Here is a 23,405-nt window from a genome sequence, read left to right on the forward strand (position 1 = left end):
TGTTACTGTACTGTATAGTGTATTAAATACACCATAAAAAACGTGTTTTGTTGCTATAAACTGAGTTTTAATGGACTTTCTACTGTTCTTTTCTGTTATTTCGGTTAAACTGTAATTGAAAGTTGTTCCAAATATTGATTAATATTAGAGTGTAAGTTTCCACTCGAAGTACGTATATGAATCAATTTACCAAGCGTTTTGCTTTAAAATATTCATTATAATAAAATATGTGTTATGCAATCACAAAATCCAGTTTTTCACACAAAACTGGTACAAAAATTTAAATTTTGTTTTAAAAAACTTCAAATTTGCATAATTTACAAGATAATTAACCTCCTAGAAGTGTTGCATGCCATTTTTATGGAACCTGTGAAGGACCAAAATTATGGAAAAGTATTGGCTGTTATTGGTAAATAATTTTCAACTGATACTTTCTGATACCAATACATCATGATAAGTATCAGCTCAATCCTACAATTGTGGTCCGGAGTCAAAAAGCATGTGCTGTTGGTGGATTTTATGGAACTGGAATCGCAACGCAAGTTTACTATGAAACACTTTCATAACTGAGACATGTCATTCATAATCGGCAACATTGAATGCTGAGGTCAGAAATTGATCTCCTTTATGACAGTGTGCTCTCACACACTTGCTAACTGCATATCCAGATGATTCAGAAGTTCTGATGGGAAAGGTTTCCACCTAGGGCTGTCATGTGTTATGTACCTGAAGAAGTGGCTTGCCTCAACAATTCAAAGACAGTGAGATGTTAAAAATGGCAATGGTGGACTGGCTGAACTCTTAGGCAGTCGAATTTTATGCAGGGGTAGCAAACAAGCTTGTTTCATGGTATCAAAAGTACTTGAAAAATAATGCTGGCAACGTTGAAAAATGAAGTGAATAGGTTCGTAGCCACTAATACATTTTTGTTTTTGATATTTTTTCACTGTCTCTGCGAAGGTAGCAACTTATACTTAACTTCTACCTCCATCTGCCTTCGCATCCATCATGCCACACCTTTTCAGATGAGAGAAGGCTACATACCAAAAGACCATTTAGTGTTCATGCAGATGAGATCCTATCAGCTCTTGATGTTGATAGTGATCTGTCTGGCATTTCTTCACTCATTCTGGCTCTTCCGACTTGAGAAGATCCTGCACCTTTCTTTGACTCACACCAGCAACTGTTTTTAGAGCTTCTTTCTCACTACCCCAATTTTAATTTAATGGCCAGATGGGTCCAAATCAGTCGACTCAGTTGGTTGTGCCTTTGTTGTGGACTCCCAAAGTTACAGTTTTACTTTGCATCCTGCCTGTTCCATCTACACTGCAAAATTCCATGAAATCCTAAATTCTGAGTTCTTGTTTGCACAGATTTCATTAGTTTTCTCCAGAGTCTGGAATCGCTGTCTTCCAGGCACCCTGTACTACAGCTCATCCTCCAATAGCTCATGTCCTTATTTGCCAAAGCTGAAGTCCACTTCTGTTGGGTCCCCATCCATGTGTGCATAAAGGGTAACAAAGCAGCTGATGTTGCCTCCAAGTCTGCTTATGCAGAGGGCAATATTCTCATCCACCTTTTGCCCACTAGGGAGCTACAGAATGAGTTTCGTTCCTTCCTTTTTTGACATTGGTAGAAAAAGTGGGTTGTGGTAAAGGGGAACAAGCTTAATGCTCTAGAGCCCACCACTTATGTGTAGTGTTCCTCATAAACGTTTTTAGTTTGAGGGTTAATTTACATTTCAAGAATCACTGGCGGTCTACATATCTTATTAGACCTTACAACGAGAGTCTAAAAAAGGAAGCAAAGGGCCAATGCCATAAAATTGACATTGATTATTTTATTTTATTTATTTACTTATTTATTTATTAAATAAGTTGTGTCTTCAGTACTGTAGGCCTGGCACCTGTTTTAGCATCTTTTCATCCTTTTAATGAGAAGGTAAATTTTTTTTACATAAACATAATTACTACAATTTTATTCTTTCATAAACACTCATTTTAACAAAAGTATTTCATTTGTTGCTGGGCATCAGTAAAAAAAATTACACAACTATTTTATACTTTTCAGCAGTCAGTTCACTTGTTTCCAGACACTTGAAACTGCATTCCGCCAATGAGTCATATGGCGTTACTGCTACTCTCAAGCAGGAAGCCAAGTGATCATCAGTTAATCGATTCCTCTCCTTTATTTTATCGCATTCATTGTAGAGAACGCTGACTCACATAGATATGTAGTTCTGAAAAATGCAATCAAATAAAACGCCACTTTGCGAATATTTGGATAGAAGTCTTCACACAATAGTTTCCAGATTTCTGATACATTGCTATCAGTTGCTCTTGCTTTCAAATAAATGTCGCAACTTCAAGAAATAAATTAACTGTTCCAACAAAGCTCTTTTCCTCATACAACAGTTGAAAATACAGAGAGGTATGTAATAAAATGTTTTGTGACCTTGCATAAAAAAATTTGTATATGACAGAGCACCGAGGGCTACCTCTCGCAGCTTGCCAGTCGACATATATATATATGTGTGTGTGTGTGTGGGTGTGGGTGGGAGGGGGCCACATGCTCTAAATGTGCCTTCGTGACACGGTGCTACATGCATAGGGAATTGTACCTTTACCTGCATATATTGTATATTGGTTTCTGTACCCCATTTTTTTTTACATATGCACATACGAACCATCTGCTATGTCAATGGCTGAAGGCCCCATAAAGGCTTAATTGTCTCCGCACTGTGGGGTTTTGCGGCTTGGAGATCGGGCACTGACTTTACCGTTACCTTTTTGTACCCCTGAGTACTTACTTTTATTCTTTACATACGCATATACGAACCCTCTACTATGTCAATGGCTGAGGGCCCCCTAAAGACTTACTTGTCTCCGGGGACCCCCGCGGGGTTTTGTGGCTTGTAGATCCAGCACTGGTTACTTGCTGCACTATGTCATGTATGTAATGTTATTTTAAATGTTCGATGTATTCCTCTTGAATGTGCCGATTTCATTTTCCTCTGACACGAGTTTTTACCTTCCCAATTGTTTATCATCCATGTTGGGAGTTAACAACAGAGTTTTAACCAAATGTTTTAGGTTTTTGTGAAAAGCGAGCCTCTTACACTATTTCTGAGGAAGTTTTTAATCTATCCTTACCTTTCTAATGTGCAGTGTCCATCCTGTGCAGGTCCCATTACAACCTTTCACTTTAAACCTTTCTCCAGGCACTCTTTACACCCCTTTTTTAACTTTAAGATAAGGAAGTTCTTCCAAGCTTTTTTTCCCCTCCAGAATTGGACTTTTTCACTGAAACATTTTGGGGGGGTGACCCCCAGCCACATCAGCACCTTGCTTTATTATTCCCTTGTACCCTCAGAACTACATCACATGGGTACAGGAATAGCTTCCTCATGTTCTACTTTTGCAATGAACAATTCAGAGTGTAAATTCATAATGAAAATTGTGCAAATTACTCACAAATTTAATAAATATATTAATAACTTACGTTTTGTGAGTATCTAGGTAACTCCTGCTACGTTTCGGGATGCAACTGCTCCCTTCCTCAGGCTGATCACGTTTAGGTTATGTATAAATCATAACCACGTCGACCTCTCCATAGGTACAGGATATAGGATTGGTAAAAGGTGTGTGGTTAAAAAACAATAAAAATCTAAAACCCATTACAGGTGCATGTCATACTACCATGCTGTTTCCCCGATTAGAAACTGCTCCTTGAAATGTTAAAACTTTAAACCTGTGAATAGCCACGGCCCACGTGTGCTACAATTGCAATACTCCAAAGTTTCCTCGTAGAGTGTGAGGTCGGGTGCCTCCCCTCTCTTTCTCCTCTATTTCCCCTGTTTTCCCCCCACTCCTCATCCATTCCAGTTCACGTCAAGTCCAGCGAGAATTCCTCTTCCATTTGAGTTTGGCATGCTACTTCCGGGGTTACGTTAAATCCTTTTTAGATTTTTATTGTTTTTTAACCCCACACCTTTTACCAATCCTATATCCTGTACCTATGGAGAGGTCGACGTGGTTATGATTTATACATAACCTAAACGTGAGCAGCCTGAGGAAGGGAGCAGTTGCATCCCGAAACGTCGCAGGAGTTACCTAGATACTCACAAAATGTAAGTTATTAATATATTTATATCAGAGTGTAAATGGAAGTCTGTCTTAGTAGAGATAAAAAAAAATTGAAATCATAATCTCCCTTCCCACTTCAACAGACTTAGGACTGTCTGATGGTACTTGCAAGTATTGATAACTTCTGAACAACCTCAAAAGTGGAAGAGGTATGTATCCTAGTGGCTGTGCAATGCATGCGTGCATAGGTTTACCACACGTTTTTTAATTTAAATTTGTCATTTCATTTGGATTGGAATTAAAATAGAAATGCAAACCCACGCAGCTTCTTTTCCATTACAATGACATGGTAACATACATTTATTATGGGCATCAATGAACCATTGAGGTTCTTAAAGGACCGTTTTCAATGTTATATCAGATTGGTAGAATATCAGTTATCAGTATCTGTAAAGTTTACATTGGCAGTTATTGGTATTGTCCAAAATTTGATATCGGTCCATGTATAATATATATCATTTGTTATATTTCTTGCAAGTAGCATCTGGTGTGGTTAAAAATTATGATTTCATTTTTTAAAAATCAAGCATCTCAAAAATCAAACATGTAATTCATAATCTTTGTGAAAAACAAAGCATAATTGTAAAATAAATTTACAGATCATTAGAAATTAAACACTGAATCTAAAAATGAAAAAAAAAATTAAATATATACTTTAAAAAATCTTACAATTAGCCATGAAAATATGATAGTATGCTTCTGCAATTGCAAAATGTTATATTTGTCCAAAAATACAAAGAACCTGTATTTGAAACAAGATATTAGAATGCAACCATAAAATTTTAAAATAACACAAACAGTATGTACAAATAAATTATAAGATTTGTAAACTTACAACTAGCTTACATGAATATTTAATTATAGAACTGACACTAAATAAAAAACTAGAACTTACTTATTTATCTGAATTCCATTTTTCACAATAGGTTAGTAGAAAATTGCATTGAGTTGTCTGTTTACAGATATTGCTTAAGATACCTTAAAATATACACTTAACCTGCTAGGAACAATGTTTATTTCTCACCCTCTAATTTTATACTAACCTGCATATTTTCTTCGGTGCACTCAAAACCTGTGGATATGATGGACCTGCAAAAGAAAGGACACTTGTGATAAACAGAATAAACCCAAAGATAATGTGTCTGCCTGAAGTAAAGACAAAATGTATAATCCTGCAAACTGCCAACCCCGAGATGACCTTCCAGTGTTCATCTAGAGATCAGCTACTCTATCCCTTCCCACCAGTCCCTAAAGCAAGACCCGCTCTCAAGGTGAGCGCTGGATGCTCCCGGATGTTAACAGCTCACAGTTGAACACCCTGTATTCTTTTCAGACAGACACACTAAAATAAAGAAGAGAGAATTGAATATTTAAAAATAATACTCACCAAAATTCTCCCCCTGGTGCATCCTGTGTCGGAATCTAACCTGAAAAATAGAAAAAACTTTTAGTAAACACGAATAAACTAAAAGATACTAATATGTCTGCCTGAAATAAAGACAAAATGTTTAATCCTGCAAACTGCCAACCCCGAGATGACCTTCCAGTGTTCATCTAGAGATCGGCTACTCTATCCCTTCCCACCAGTCCCTAAAGCAGGACCCGCTCTCAAGGTGAGCGCTGGATGCTCCCAGATGTTAACAATTCGCAGTTGAACACCCTGTATTCTTTTCAGACAGACGCGCTAAAATAAAGAAAAAGAGAATTGAATATTATAAAAAATACTCACCAAAATTCTCCCCCTGGTGCATCCTGTGTCGGAATCTAACCTGAAAAATAGAAAAAACTTGTAGTAAAGAAGAATAAACTAAAAGATACTAATATGTCTGCCTGAAATAAAGACAAAATGTTTAATCCTGCAAACTGCCAACCCCGAGATGACCTTCCAGTGTTCATCTAGAGATCGCCTACTCTATCCCTTCCCACCAGTCCCTAAAGCAGGACCCGCTCTCAAGGTGAGCGCTGGATGCTCCCAGATGTTAACAATTCGCAGTTGAACACCCTGTATTCTTTTCAGACAGACGCGCTAAAATAAAGAAAAAGAGAATTGAATATTAAAAAAAATACTCACCAAAATTCTCCCCCTGGTGCATCCTGTGTTGGAATCTAACCTGAAAAATAGAAAAAACTTGTAGTAAACACGAATAAACTAAAAGATACTAATATGTCTGCCTGAAATAAAGACAAAATGTTTAATCCTGCAAACTGCCAACCCCGAGATGACCTTCCAGTGTTCATCTAGAGATCGCCTACTCTATCCCTTCCCACCAGTCCCTAAAGTAGGACCCGCTCTCAAGGTGAGCGCTGGATGCTCCCAGATGTTAACAATTCGCAGTTGAACACCCTGTATTCTTTTCAGACAGACGCGCTAAAATAAAGAAAAAGAGAATTGAATATTAAAAAAAATACTCACCAAAATTCTCCCCCTGGTGCATCCTGTGTTGGAATCTAACCTAAAAAATAGAAAAAACTTGTAGTAAACACGAATAAACTAAAAGATACTAATATGTCTGCCTGAAATAAAGACAAAATGTTTAATCCTGCAAACTGCCAACCCCGAGATGACCATCCAGTGTTCATCTAGAGATCGGCTACTCTATCCCTTCCCACCAGTCCCTAAAGCAGGACCCGCTCTCAAGGTGAGCGCTGGATGCTCCCAGATGTTAACAATTCGCAGTTGAACACCCTGTATTCTTTTCAGACAGACGCGCTAAAATAAAGAAAAAGAGAATTGGATATTAAAGAAAATACTCACCAAAATTCTCCCCCTGGTGCATCCTGTGTCGGAATCTAACCTGAAAAATAGAAAAAACTTGTAGTAAAGAAGAATAAACTAAAAGATACTAATATGTCTGCCTGAAATAAAGACAAAATGTATAATCCTGCAAACTGCCAACTCCGAGATGACCTTCCAGTGTTCATCTAGAGATCGCCTACTCTATCCCTTCCCACCAGTCCCTAAAGCAGGACCCGCTCTCAAGGTGAGCGCTGGATGCTCCCATATGTTAGCAGCTTGCAGTTGAACACCCTGTATTCTTTTCAGACAGACACGCTAAAATAAAGAAAAAGAGAATTGAATATTAAAAAAATACTCACCAAAATTCTCCCCCTGGTGCATCCTGTGTTGGAATCTAACCTGAAAAATAGAAGAAACTTGTAGTAAACAAGAATAAACTAAAAGATACTAATATGTCTGCCTGAAATAAAGACAAAATGTTTAATCCTGCAAACTGCCAACCCCGAGATGACCTTCCAGTGTTCATCTAGAGATCGGCTACTCTATCCCTTCCCACCAATCCCTAAAGCAGAACCCGCTCTCAAGGTGAGCGCTGGATGCTCCCATATGTTAACAACTCGCAGTTGAACACCCTGTATTCTTTTCAGACAAACACAGAAAGGTAAAAAAAGGGTGAAATATTAAAAATACTTATCAGATTTTCCCCAATGAACATGGTGATGCACACTGTTGTAGATATTTACCTGTATTGGGGAGAGAAAAAACCTTATAAGAAACTAAATATAAAATACTAAGGAAAAAACATCATTACTTATCTTATGTACGAATCCTATCTTGGTAATAGAACAGCACAGTTGGATCCTCCTTGTTTCAGACATCTGCATGCTAATCATCTTTAACTTTCCCCTTGTTAGAACCTGGAATGAAGTGACGTGCTTCTCTGAGTATCTAATTACACTCAAGAAGATAACATTTCATATTTAATACGTTTGTAGGAATCACAGAAGAGAACCAAACTGATGAAGTATTATAACAGCTGGGTATCTTCCTAAGCCAATCTTGAAGCTGTCACATTCACAGATATTTAGTATTTCACCTACATCTTATATTCTTGTGACGTTATCCTCAAGTTGGTACATAGTATAGTATTATTAACTTTGAATTTTTCTGCTGTTTTGATGTAGTGGTTAGCATGTCAAGCTAAGTACAAAGGGTTCTAGGTTCAAATCTTGGATAAGCTATTTGTACAGTTGTGGACACTTCTGGGTTGTATAGATTCTATTGAAAGTCAATGGTATTGTCACAACCCAGAAATGTCCACGATTGCACCATCATCCATTTCATCAGTCAATCATTTATCTTCATAATTTAAATAGGTTAAAAAAGAAAGAGATACAAAATAGTGAAAATCAAATTAGAACTTAGAATTTGTTAGAGCCAATACATATCAGTTTGATTGTAATTTGTCGTGATTTCCTATGTCAAGAACTAGTCAAATGAATTATTCATTAAGATGATGAAAGCCCATCGTATATTGTGTGCTACATTAGCCTGCATTACAATAAAGAACAAATAAGAAGGCAAATGGTTTGGGAGGTACATTGGAAAGTCTTTGCTTAAACAATTGGCATCACTCAAATTCGCATGTTGATAATATCTGCTGACAAATTTTTAAATGAAATGTTAGTAAACAGTATGCTACAATTGAACAAAAGCATACAACACTTCAAGCAGCATTATTCATTCATTTCAAATGGGTCATGAAAGTCTGCAGAGGAATCATGTGTTCCTGTGTGTGTAAAGCAGCTCTGTTCACCCACCTTTTTACTTATTCTTTCCTAAAAAGTTTGCATAAACATGTGACACTTTTTTTCTACATATCTGCTATGGTCCTTCAAGCATTGATCTTGCTTCAGCATCAGAATTTTTTTCCTTAAACAATACAACATTAAGTTGTGCTAATGTCCTGAAGAACAGCATTGACCTTTGGTTTGAAATTGTAGATTTCAAGGTGACTGGAGCATGATGCTGATTACATCACCTCCACAATTGGTCAGTGCTGTGAATGTGTGATGCCGTACCTCCATGACATGTTCCAATGTGTTGAGGGCCTCCCTGATGGTGTAGTGGTAACATTGTTGCCAGGTTAGATACCCAGTGGAGCCACATAGTGGTTTGGATCCTGCTTTAAACATAGGTCCTGTCCCGATTATCCTTCCTGTGCATAAAGTGGGCTTAAAAACCTCAAATAAATAAACAATATGTGAAGAATAGCTGTACCCTTTTACCTATGGTATACAAATGAAATAATGCTTTTCTTACTATAAGAAGAAGGATTATAAGGTGTAAGGATAAATATTTAAGTTTCCATGAATCTTTAGGATAAAATTATTTTTATCAAAACATGAAAAAGCCAATTTACAGCATCTTAAACACTAAGTTTACTAGTGGAACACATTATTTTTTGTGGCATGAATATTAATAAACAAAATATCAGTCAGACTTGCGAACTGGGAATACTCCGCAAGGGCTGTAAACAGACAACTCATTGCTTGTATACTGGATGTTCTTCACCTGAAATTGAGAGAGAAGTTCAAAATTGTAGCATGATATTCTTATAAATTTCTGTGATATTACCCTTATGTTATAAGTGTTATACCGTGTTATAATGAATCAGAAAAAGAAATCAAAATGTATATCTGCACAGATCCCATTCTTGGTTAAAATAATTTCATTTTTACTACAGATGGTCAAAAGTCTGAATGACAGGTATCTGTTTAAAATATCCAGACATTTGGAAGATGCATAATCTACAGAGCATTCCCTGACATTCGCTACAAGACTCGGCGGCAAGCAGCCCGGCGTCAGAGCTTGTCTTTCCCGGTGAATGGGGTCCACGACAGTCGCTAGATTCAGCTATTAACATTAGTGTTTTCATATTGTGTACTAACCTTGACTACAGAAGGTGTTGAAAATGATGTCCCTGTGCTGCAACACATTCCTGGCATCTCCGAAGGAAATTGGCATTTACAGGTGCAAGTTCATCTACTGTAATTCTCCCGATTTCTCGCACAATACTCTCTCGGATTGTCTTTGTATACTTTATTTTTTAGATTTAAGAATTTTAGCGGCTCTAAATGATGTGGTTTTTGAAAGACTTTTTTCTTGTGAGAGGCGGCGGATAGATTTCCGAGGAGACTTTTCTAACGTTTGTCCTATCTCATAGAGTTTTTCCTCAGTAAGTACACGTGGGTTTTTCTTTCCACTTTTATTCAGAACTGACCCTGTTACTCTAAACTTCTTTACGAGGTTTAATAATAGTGGTCCTATGTGGAACGGGAACACCAAGAAATTTCGTTGCAAAACGTCATCGCACTTCTCCACAATTCCTCTTTCCGAAGTAACACTCGACAAGATAAATCCTTTGTTGTAATGTAAACTTTTGTGGTGCCATATTAAGCCACAATCTTCAACACATGGACACGACACAACACAACTTCCGAGGGAGGATTATACTGCCGTCAGTCTGCAACGTCAACAGAATGGGAAAGCGAGCGAAAAAACAGACTGTAGCGTGTGACTGTTGTGGACCCTGTTCACCGGGAAAGACAATCGCTGACACCGGGTCTCTTGTTGCCGAGTCTCGTAGTGAATGTCAGGGAATGCTCTGTAGATATATTGTACATAAGATGGATAAACGAGTATCCCCTCTCAAAATATCGAAAGTCTAGATAAAATTTTCATCTGGATTTGATCATCTGTAATTTAATACTAAGATGAGCTTATATGCTATCACTAATATCTGTTCTACATGAGAAAGGTCTAAAGTTATCATTTTCATATCTACAAAATTGCCATTGTTCAAGGTATTTTGCCAAGCAATAGATGTAATTTGCATAATACATCTTTCTAGCAACATTTCAGCAAGAAATTATCCATTTTGTGTGTTACTTCTTAGAGATGGACCAGCTTGAAATGTTATCTAAAATCCATACCTCATATACAGTTTAAAAGAGAAAAGAAATTCAAATGTTGAATAAAGCACTATTATCTCCAAACATGTCCCGCACCGTGGCTGTGGGGTATATGGCATCAGCAGACGCACATATTTTTTGTAAATAAAAAAGCAAAATTTTGGTACAAGAACAGTCAATTTCAGGTTCAAAAACAGTATATAAAATGACATTTTGGTTTTAAAGTTGTGAATATAATCCTAAATTAGATTTAATATCTACACTTATTACACAAAATAAACATATCTCTTCTAATAGAACATTTATGTAGTTACCAGAATATTAAGTTTATTCCTGTATAAAGGGGTCTATTTCTCCTTCTCAAATATTGGCATCTGAATTAAACAATTTTCCTTGAATTGCATAACTCGCAGGATAATTCAAACTTCAGAAAGTGGTGGTAAATAAACTCTAAATTTCACGTTTAAGAGTCTATTTCGCACTTTGCAGTTCATTTCGCATCATTCCGTGACAAAACATGATAGGAAAATGCACCTCACACCTTTCAGAAACATGAAAAATTAACATTACAATGTGTTACTTCACACTTCAAGTTTTCATGAGACCGGGCACCAATCATCATGAGGAATTGGGGAGATACCAATGAGTAGCATAACCCGGTAACTAGTTGGATGACCTCCCGAGACCGGTGGTCAGTAGGTAGGCACTGGCCCTCACGGCTGTTACGCCACGGGTTATCCAAATACAGTGAACAGGGCATTGGAAAAATTAAAATATGATCTGTGGATACAGGATAATATGTGTTCGTAGTGCGTGGAAACTACTTATTGTAAGGCTGTGCAAACGCCATTACCCTAATTTGTGTAGTTTCTCTAGAACAAGTTTTCCCAACCATTTAGTATTCCTGAATTCTGTTCTCTTTTTAAGTCCCTCATGAATCTCCAAAAATGTACTCAATCTTAAGTATCTACAAACCACTTTTCTTTTTGATGAAACCTTTATAGACATCTGTCATAGAGATATATTTTTTGTAAACACTTAACAGTGCTAACAGTTAGTTACAAAAGTTACAAAGCTATCAGCACAAAACATGAATTTGCATAATGTGGTTTAATGGTCTTAAATTTCTGACTTACCCATAGTAGTACGTTGAATAGGCAGAATTATTTTCACTAAATATTATTTCTAGTTCGAATATTTTATGGGTACCCTCGTAGCATTTCAGTTAATGCTAGGACATTTTAATTATGGGATTCTGGGTTCAGATCCCAGTGTGGTCACATTTCATTACTTTATATTAATGCTGAGCCGATACCACTTTGAAACAATACCGATGCTGATACTTACAGATACCAATACTTGAAAATTAGAATTTTTCAAATTATTGATCAATATTTTTGTGTAAATATTCTTATCCAATTATATGAATCAATTTACCAAGAAATCTGCTTTAGAATATTCAAGAATTACATCAGAATATTAAAATAGATGTTATGTAATAAAAAAATACAGATTTTCATAATTTCAAGGATAATTAGACTGCGAAAATGTCGCACGACATTTTTGCTGACACCGTGAAAGACCAAAATGCTGGAAAAGTATCTGCTGGTATCGGTAGATGAATTCTACCAGATACTTTCCGATACCGATACATCAGCATCAGTATCGGCTCAGCCCTACTGTAGGTCCAGTCTCATTTAGGCTGTGCATGCATCAGCATCGATCTCTCTCATCAAGAACATGTTTTATCCAGTACATAAGAGTGTAGGTGATTTTAAAAATTTTAAATAAAAAAACTCATGTAAGATAAATATTTTAGGAATACCAGATATAGCATTCAAACATAAGCATTATTAAAAAAGTTATAACATAATATAATTGTGCAGTAAGATTAAGATTTTTTAAAGAAACCTGTATATTTCTAATTGCCTTATTTCTGATGTAACTAACATATTGGGATACAAATTTTTACTTAGGTATCCTAGCAATAAATAATGTCCAACTTTATTGTTGAAACCAAACAGTCAATTTTTAAGGGAATATTTGGTGTACACATATATTAACAATAAAAACAGGACATGAATATTGTTGGTGTGCTCAAATAGGAGAAAGTAAGCCACCCAATTTTAAATATTATTTACCCAGGCTAGTTATAGTACTCGTATTAATATGGTACAGTAACAAATTTAATATATATGGAGTAGTTTACATTGTACAAACATAAATATAATGAATTGAACTAATTTCCAGTTTAGAGGCTCGTTTATTCTTTACATGCTCTATGCTCTAATTTCACAAGTAACAGGAAGAATTTTCCCAACTTTTTTAGAAATAAATATCTTATTTCCTACATATTTAATAATTTTATTATTGAATCCCAAGATAAAAATAATGTGGATTATTCAGATTTACAAGACAAATTGGAATTATAAATGAATAAAAAGAAAAATATGCATGATAACAAAATGGAGCAAAAGCAAATAAATAAAGAATTCGTAATACTAGGATCAATAAAAAGTGAATGAATGAATCCATGAAGAAATTCAGAACTGGAAACCATTCATAAACCTACCCTTAGATGATTTTAAAATGACATTTTGTGTGTGTGTGTGGGGTGGGGGGGGGGTAAGTACAAACATTTACAGAAGATTTTAGTATTGGATAATGTTTATAGATAAGCATGTGTCAGTGTATTTTGGTTTTGTCCAATGAATTTTCTGCAGCATTAAAAAGAGGAAGGAATGTGTGAGATTTTAATGAATAATAAAAGTAAGATTTTGGCATTATATTACTATTTGTAATTGCTTTTAAATTTAAATACAAATTAGCATGTATGTCATACCGGTATTTCTATGAATCTTTTGGGTGAGGGTGTAATGTTAACATATTAATATCATACACATAACCAATATAATTTTCTGGGTTGCCTTACCTATATTCGGAAACCTAAAATATTTCTGAATGTGAAAAGTTTCTTCTTGGTGAGAGGCAAGAGCATATGGAGATTTAACACCTCCATCCCTAAAAATGTAAATTATTCCACATATACAAAGACATGTTTTGATGATTGCATCACTGGCATGCCCAGGGAGGGATAGTTACTTTCAGTTTCCTGTTAAAGGATCATCAGCTATTTAGAAAGGTAATAAAATAGAGCTGAGTCATAAACTCCCCTCCTCCCCTCACAAAATTCCTGGGCACAACTTTGAACTGCATTTATTGCCATTCACCTGGTAATAAAATACACACACATCACTTTCACATTGGGTAATCAAGATCGTTCAGATATTAATTTCATTTTTTCTCCAGCAACAAACAGTGGCAACACATGCACTAACCCTGTCTACGGGATGGGTGGTCAGCCAATGCTGAACAATTTTGTCAACAGGATGGGGGGGGGAGAGAAGGAGAATAAAATGTCTTAAAATTAATGATAGTACCAAATATTTCAGTATATTACAGTTAATTTACTTCAAATAACATTTTCTCTGGATGTTGTTTAATTGTTTACTAAATAAAAATCAGCTTTTTGGCACAAATGAAATATTATCATTAAAAAATAAATAAAAAAAAAGGGACGATGGAAGGAAAAGCAACATTGTAGGTTACACACTTGAAATTTCATTTTGTTGTGATTGTACACAAACTGGGTAGTACAGTATTAGTGTTTTAATCATTTTACTAACTTATTTTAAGGTGTTCAGTACCGCATCAATGAAGTAACAACCAACTGTACTATCGAGGGTATTCCATTGTCGGCTCCAGATGCAGTGACAACTGACAGTCACCATATCAGATTGAGGCATGCTCAAGAATTGTTGCAAGTTGATCGCAATGATTTTGTCTATTGGGGTCTGGTAAGTATAGCCAATAATGACTTTTTCCTTATTGTATATGAAATGGATTTCTAACTTGACTTACCCTACTGCAAATTCCACTTACAAAGAAAAAAGAAGTTTTCAGAATGAACTGTGTGTGTCTCATGCAGTTGCCATGTATGATTTACTGAAATGGTAACAGAACTTCATATACAGTCTCCCCAGTTGTCCTTGTGATGCTGAAAATTGCTTAGCTCCCACCAAAGATCGAACCTGTGACCACTCACAGTGAAAGCGAGACTGCTAACATTTCAGCTAAGTAGGAGCTTCATATCAATAGTTTCCCTGACAATCAAAATAGCACACTGATCTGAAACATTTAGTTCAAAATGTACAATAAATGCTGAATTTACTAGAGTACCATGTATATTTTTTCACTCAAAGATGTAGTAGAAAATGTGAGTACACGTTCATTGAAGGCAAGGTGTGAATTTTGCAGAAGAAACAGCTTTCAACTAGTGCCAAATTCTTGCAGTTGAGGGAACTATTTTAAATTGAATGAACTTTGAGGTGACATCCAAGATTTTCGGAACTGATGTTACTGCCGGGTCAAAAACTCACCCTTCCATACATTTACACTGCACCCAGCAATTTGCTATTTTTTAAGTGCATTCTGAAAGTTGTGTTCTATGAGGATGTTCAGCACAGCCTGCTTGGATCATCCCAGTCGTGTCAAACCAGCAGCCTTTCAACTTAATCTTCAGTTGGGAGATCATAAAAAGTTACAGAGGGCCATGTCAGACAAGTAGGGTAGATGGGAGATAACAGTCACTTTGTTTTTGGTCAAAAGAAGTCCCTGGTGAACAAGAAAGTGTGAGAGGGTGTGTTGTGATACAAAAGCAACATGGGTTCTTTCGGGGGGGGGGGGGACGTCTTCGCACATTTACATGCAGCAGCCGCAAAGCATCGCAGCAATAGGTCGAATTGACTGTTTGGCATTCTGGGACAAATTCTTTGTGACAGTAAACCCACACTTTTACCAAGATTTGCACAAAATATGATAGAAACTCGCTGTTCCTTTCTCGGATCCAATGCAAAATCACGCACTACATACATGACTTCCAATAAAAGGGCATAAACAGTCAGTTTTTTCACCAACCTGTGTGAAATTTTGTGCACTAGCTCCATAGATATGTTAGTGCTGCCTTCTTCCATTGCATCATGCTACTACATCTACTGTCCAGATGGCAGCACCAGTCCCAAAAATTCTGGATGATACCTTGTATATCCAAAGGTAACCACAAGGAACTTGATGTTGCAGAATGGATTAATTGATTGACTGATTTGGTTTATTTTCTTTCACACTTCTGACACTTTCGGCTAATCACGAAGATGAGGATGAGTGATGATATGATTAAAATGATGAAGGGACACTCGCAAAGAACACACATGCCCAGGCTGGGGTTCGAACCCAGGACTACTGACATCGTAGCATGATGTGCTAACCACTGTGACACAGAGATCAGCAGCATGCATAGAGATCAAAGAACATTGGCATAGAATACCGAAGACGTAGGTTCAATCCCTGGTCAGACCTTAAATTTTCACCACTGATCTCCTTGGCAGATTTGTAAGCATAGCATGCTATGACTACAAGGGTCCTGGGTTTGAATCCCAGCCTGGGCATGGATATTCTTTTTGAGTGTCCATTTATCAGTTTCATCACATTTTGCTCATCCTCATCTTCGTTGTTGAGTTTTTGGGTTCAAGTCCACTTTATAATACAGAGGAAGGCTTATCAAGAGTGCACTTAACAGTTTGAAATGAAATCCGAATCACTATGTGCCTCCACTGGGTATCAAACCTGGGACCCCTTGGTTACAAGGCGACCTCATCTTCATGATTAGCCAAAAGTGGCAGAAAAGGTAAATGAATGAATCAATCAAATTTTTGCCAACTATTTGAGTTTTTAAACAACTACTTGCAGACATTTTCAGTACATTTTACAGTATTTTTTTGTTTTATTTTAAAACAGTGATAGGACATAATTACATTGCATTACAGAGAGAAGTAAGGGGTATCCTGTGTGATGTGTGGGTAGCAAGCTTAGGTGTCCAACGAGGCTACTTTTCCACTGTGGAAGTTTTCCTCTCGCACAAGAATTGGACTGTGGAAATGGAGGTCATGAATCACGTGCAACGAGTTCCAGTTGGTGTTGCTACATATTCAACGCCTGCGGTAAGTATATTTTGTGTAGTTTTAGCAAATATTATCTTCATTTGCTTTCCCCCCCTTTTCATTATTGTAATTTGTAGTTCCAAACCTTAACAGTAGTAATATTACATTTAAATATTTGTCCGTCAGTTGGTTGTTTAGTGTTGCACATTTATATTGTCAAGTTAAGCGTGAAGTCCTGAAGTAGATTAAAAAAAACAGGAGCAGAAGAATTTTCCATGCATTATAGAAATCTTCAGACACTGGTACAGAAAATTAATTCTTAAACGCCCCAAATGGAAATTGTGGCAAATTTTCACCAACCGTCACATAGTAAATGTGGTAAAATTATGCAAAATTATTCATATGCAACATTGGAACCATTTTGAGGCTCAATTCATGTTCCTGACATTTTGATTCGTGAACCTTTAGCTGTGTTGTGACTAATTTTAACATTGGCATAACTATGTGATGTAATAGGAGGCACGACATCTGTTGTGCAGTTTCTTAAATGGATTTTAAAAGCTCGTGACTATCGTCTCTTCGTTTTGTTGCCAGAATGGGAATGTCCATACACTTCATGGGTTTGAACATGGCACATCATTTCTAGAGTGAATCATATACCAAATAATACCTGGATACCATTTCCAACCCCAAAGAGAGGACAGGGGCAAATTTCAATTTTACTGATTTTTTTAAAATTTCCCTTCTTGGTCCACTTAGTGATGTGTGCTTATTTTATTAGCATGGCATTATAGCCTGATCTGTACAGAACATAATGAGGTATCATTCATGACACTAGCGTTCTTAGTTTCTGAGATGTAAGATTTTAGTAAAATTATTGAGAGTAGTGCATAAACTCAAATTTCCATTGAAAACAGCTTGGGTGTTGAAACCTTACCACTAAATCAGCCTGGTTAATCAGAATATTTCATAAAACATTAAATGTTGGATTGGACACTGTAACCCTTAGATGCCGAGGCTGATTTTCCAGGTATTTGCACTAACGCCGAGCATGTTTTCAGCGGGAAATTTGAAATTCTGACTGCTTCTAAATGAAATTTTATATTTCTGGAACTAAGAACGTTAGAGGTACAAATGATAACTCGTTTTGTTCAGTATACTTTGGGCTGTAATCCAGATGGAAGAAAAGAATTCCGTAATCCGTTAGAAGAAGAAGAAAAAAAAGGGAAAGTAACTATTTTAACTAACAGTTTTGTGAAACAGCAAAGAGCAGTCGGCTGTTTTCCAACCCTTTGTTGGTGGCTGGAGGCTTTTGACTTTCTTTCCCTGCTGCTCTCCCTTCCCCCTCCCCATCCCACCGCTCCCACCTGTGCTTTTGGTGCCAGAAATGTGGGAAGGTCGTACTTCTATTCCAAAAGTATGTTTTGGAACACCAAAATTGAGAATGAAGTGATGTTTTCAAAATCATTGAAAATAAATCTCAAAAATTATGTATTTTTCGGACATCGCCCCCCCCCTAAATAGTAACAAGGAAATTAAACTTTACTAATTTTTAATTGCATACCTCTAGACTCATGCAGATCTCCGATCATTATCCAAGTTACAGTATGTTAAAAAAGTAACATAGTACAAGAAAAAGCTGCTTGTGACACTGGTGTCACAAGCCATCCTTAAGGGTAATACCTTTAAGGGTTTTAATGTTCTCTTTGGAGTTTTTGAATATTGTGAGGTACCTTTTTCTATCATATTTTGTCACTGCACATTCCAACATATTGATTATTCTATGAATTATGCAAAATCCTGGACAATTGTCTATTCTGTAGCTAAACGTGGGATTAAAACAAATAAACTTCTTTAGACACAAATTAACTGAGTGAAACTCTAATATATGTATAAAAAAAATTTAAAGATATCTTAGTTCAAAACATTTCCATATTGGTGTTGTAAAGTTTCACTTATATGGGTGACCTTCATGGAATACACCCATATGCCAATCAATCCTTGTTTGTCCATTCCATAAGTTTGTGATTGTGTATTAATCAGTTGCATCTGTCACCTTTCATCATGACAGTTGCGAAAATGAAGTAAAATAAATCAAATTAAGCAATGAATTATTTAGCTTAGCTTTAGTTTTTTGGAACCTTCTTTCCAACATTTATTATAAGCATATATTTCCTGCGTACAGTTCTATATTGTCATACACCACAAAACCAGAGAATATTAAGGTTTCTCTTCTTTACATTCCACATAGGTAAATGTTGTGAATGTGGTACCAGGTATCCAAAAAAGTTCGTGCCGTATTTTGCAGTGAGAAATAAAGACACTGTAATTTCTGGCAAATGTATTTTATTCAGAAAAATAAGCTCCTTCAGCTTCAATTACATTATCCCAACGAGATACAAGCTTATAAATCCCGCATTTGTAAAAGTTCTGGTCCCTAGGAGCAAAACAATTGTCCTATGACCTGCGTGACATCATCTCTGTTTAGGAACTGTTGCTCACGCAAATGGTTATCCATGGCCAAAAACAAGTGAAAGTCTGATGGGGCAATGTCCGGGGAATAAGGAGGAAGAGGTAAAATTTCCCAACCAAGTGTGTTGATTACCTCCTTGGTCGCTTTCTCCGTATGAGGTCTAGCGTTGTCTTGAAGAAGGATTACTCCTTTCCTGTTGACTAGTGCTGGCTGCTTCGGACGCAGTGCAGCTGCAACCCTTTGCAACTGGGACGAGTACACCTCCGATGTGATGGTTTTGCCATGCTCTAGCAATTCAAAGTGCACAACACCAGCGCTGGTCCACCAAACACAGAGCAGTACCTTCTGTTCATGAATGTTTTCTTTGGGGGTCAATGCAACACAACCAGGGGACGACCAATGATGTTTTCTTTTGCGGTTACTGTATAACACCCATTTCTCGTCACATGTCAATATCTGGTCCAGGAATGGGGCTTTCTTGTGGTGTGACAGCAATGATGCGCAAATGGTGAGCCTCTGCCGTTTGTTTTCCTCGGACAAACCGTGAGGAACCCACTTACTGAGCTTCCAAGTCTTCCCGAGGTTGTGGAGATGCAATCGAATGGTTTCCTCCGACACTCCAAACCCTCGTGCATGTTCTTTGCACGTTTGCTGTGGATCACGCTCAATGGGCTCCTTCAGCAGGGCTTCGTCGATAGTGGCGGGGCGTCCAGCTCGAGGCTTGTCCTGGAGGCTCTCATCGCCCGATGCAAATCGACTGAACCACTTTAGCGCTGTGCGCTCACTCACTGATGTCTCTCCAAACGCGGAGCATATCTTTCGAGCAGCGGCTGCAGCATTGCTGCCAAATTTGAACTCATACAGTAAACACGGCCATAAAATGTCCTTTAACACTGACATGTTCCCTTCAGGATTGTAGTTTCTACAGACCTGCTGTCTATGCGACCGACACGCCTCCCAACTCTGCACTGACTGACGGTTACCGGGAATGTAAACTTCTGATGTCATCAAGACAGGATTGCCGACACATGCCGTTTGACTTTCACTTTTCGTTCCAGCGGCACGAACTTTTTTGGATACCTGGTATTAGAATAGAGATGTGTATTTTGAGTAATTAGTGTCCATTTGAAAGTTTATTCACCATTTTAACACCAAAATGGCTTTATATATTTTATATATACCACCTTTGAATGCTCAATTTTTGTACCAAAACCTTGATTTTTGATTTACCATAAATGACATTCTCTGAAAGAAATGTATTTCTGGGATTCTGCTGAACTTGAAAGCAATGCTTACACAGTATTTATATACATATAACCACTTCTAATTTCTTAGTGCCTGTAGAAATAGTTTGAAATCGTAGCAGAGAATATGTGTGTGTGCATTTGTTGTACGTAATTGTATCAGCACATTTTGTAGCTTCCTTTCTTTATAAAGCTGAGTTTTAGACATTATGTGTGATTGATAATGATAAATGATTTATTGAGACAAATAAATAATGACTATATTTTGAACTCCTGTCTTAATTTAGCTATATGTAATTACTTAACATGATTTTTTGTTAAATGCCACATATTAAGGAAAGTATATTTTTAAGATCTGTGAAATCACTATGTTACAGAAGTGATAACTAATGATTCCAAGTTTTTGAGCAAAAAGTGAATGTTTATATTGAGAAAGTAAATGGTTAGTTGCAATATGTGTGGAAAAGAATAGCTTGAACATTATTTATAAAAATATTCATCACCTGTGTTCAAATTGTAGTGTTTTTGAACTATGTATAAAATACATATTGCAAAGATAAATGCTAAATGTCTGTTTATCCAGTTTATTTTTATTACTCATAAAATCAGAGTACATGTAATGCGGTAACATCAAAATATGAAGAATTTAAGATGTTTAAATTAAATAACAGTGTTAATAGATATATTAACCAACAGTGGCATATCACCACACAAACGGCAAAGTTGTCCAACAGGTGTGGGTTGCTTCTTCCCGTTTCCACCTCAATTGCAAGAAAGGGATATGAAGAAATTATTACAGGGCTTCACCACTTCATGCTATCCACCTTATTATTAGGAATTTTTTTCTAAGTGTGTGTGTATGTGTGGATAAATCACTGAGGGAATTGTAAAAAGAAATGAACAAAAGTCTGGGTCAAATACATGGGGGTGGGGGTGGAAATGATAATATCTAACAGCCCTGATTGTCATATTGATGGCAGTAACAGTGTCGAAAAGCTTACACCATGTCACTGCTTAAAATGATACTATTATTATGTTATTTTATGCTGTTTCAGCTCAAGCAGAATTTAACAATTTGTTTGTTTGTTTTAGGGTTGAATAACTCAAGTTTTGATAGTGTACTAATTTAATTGTTTTTTTCTTTTCCTAACTTTCTACAATAAGGATCACAGGGTAAATTAAAAAAAATAGTCTTACATAATTTTGAATGCAATGTACAGTCAAGTGGTAACTGTTCTTTTTGTACTCGTTCTGTGCTTCAGGATAACACAAGTGCCTTCCAAAACGTGGCCACTACGCATTACTTTGCCTACAGAACAGGCCACCCAGCCTGGTCTAAGTTCGAAATAACACCATGCCTCAACCGCATTAACCGTCTCTTCCTAAAATTAACTCTTCAAGGTAGTTTTACTAACCATTCTCTTGTGCGTGTGTGTTTTCTGTTTTGCATGTTAACTGAGGCTTTTGTTGTAAATGTGCTTTGTTGTATTATGTGTAGTATTACCCATTGTATTTTGAAAACCTAGAATTTGCTTTATAAACTAATGCATGGCAAAATAACCTATGTACAGGGTGATTCAGAATTTTTGTCTGGGTTTCGTGATCTATTTTAACTGGAGGCAGCAGGGTGGTGATGCTTCCAGAAAAGTTTTATTGCATACTGATTTCACACTTTAAAAATAATAAACGAACTCACTTCAACGTTTAGTGCTTTTGTAGCCCATAAGAGTCCAAGTGTTCTCCAGTATTTCCATTGCAACTACAGGGTGTTCGAAAAAGAACTCTGGAGTATTGAATTCAAGTTATTTTATTTTTTAGTGTCATCCAATGTGTGCACCATTTACAGCCATTCAGACATCAATCTGATACTCCACTTCAGTACACACACTGGCAAGCATATCTCTAGGAATTTCATCTATGGACGTGTTTATTCTTTGGCGCAGGTGGTCAAGTGACTGGATTTGTTCTTGATACACAATATCTATTACGTAACCCCAAAAGAAGAAATCCATTGGTATCAACTTGGGACTTGATGGCCAAGGAATGGGACCTGTTCGGGCTATTTTCCAGCTTAGCCTCTACATCTATGCAATGTTGCTGCTGTCTGGTGAGGAATGTGCAAAGTAAAACCTGCTTGTTGTCGCTTCATGATATGCTCCAAACACCATTGTATGCTGCAACAGAAATAATATACTTGTGTTTGACACCCTACAAATCTTTTTTGGATACGCTGTATTTTTTTCATAGCCATTTTGAGTTTTGTGTTATGATATGAAATCTTGATTCAAAGAAATAAAGTGTATGCATTTCTTTCTTCTGAACTTGCCCAGTTTCAACAATGATGTAGCCTCCCAAACATCAGTGTGGCAAATACAGTGTTGTTAATAAAACTTCGAGTTAACCTTTTCATATTTTGTGGGTAGGTTTATTTTGTTGTTTCCAGTTTTAAAATTATAGCTGATAATTTTGAATCACCTTTTGCATTTTGGAATAATTTATGAGCATGTTACTTTATCTATTTACTGTATCTATTTACTTTATCTAACTGTTTAGGCAGTTATGGTTTAAGAATCAATACCACACCAAAGATAGGTTTTTTTTCCCCCTTCCAGAAAATAAGCTTTGAATATGTCCTTTGGAGAAAAAAATCTTGTGCATGTGCTGAATACGTATAGTTTAATGTTCGATCATTAGAAGTTTTTAAAAAACATAATAGGAAAAAAAAGAGCTAATAAAGTATACACATCCATGCAAATCTGTCTTGTGAAAAGTAACTGGCAGGTGCTTTGTGATAATTTCTGCTTACTTTTCATGTATGACACTCTTATTAAGCATT

The 23,405-nt window shown here is 36.6% G+C and overlaps 1 protein-coding gene across 2 annotated transcripts in view; it reads left to right on the plus strand.

Annotated features, from left to right (window-relative positions):
* LOC146004034 (uncharacterized) overlaps window positions 1–23,405 on the plus strand; it is a 59,265-nt gene that overhangs the window by 23,537 nt on the left and 12,323 nt on the right. For both annotated transcript variants that reach the window (XM_083142612.1, XM_083142611.1), the window contains exons 7-9: window positions 14,553–14,713; window positions 16,739–16,912; window positions 21,832–21,970. In XM_083142612.1, coding sequence (XP_082998738.1) covers window positions 14,553–14,713; window positions 16,739–16,912; window positions 21,832–21,970 — 474 coding nt within the window. The remainder of the gene's footprint in view (window positions 1–14,552; window positions 14,714–16,738; window positions 16,913–21,831; window positions 21,971–23,405) is intronic.

This window comes from Lepisma saccharinum, chromosome 21 (genome assembly GCF_977018435.1).
Source record: "Lepisma saccharinum chromosome 21, izLepSacc3.1, whole genome shotgun sequence".
In the NCBI taxonomy this organism is placed as follows: Eukaryota; Metazoa; Arthropoda; class Insecta; order Zygentoma; family Lepismatidae; genus Lepisma; species Lepisma saccharinum.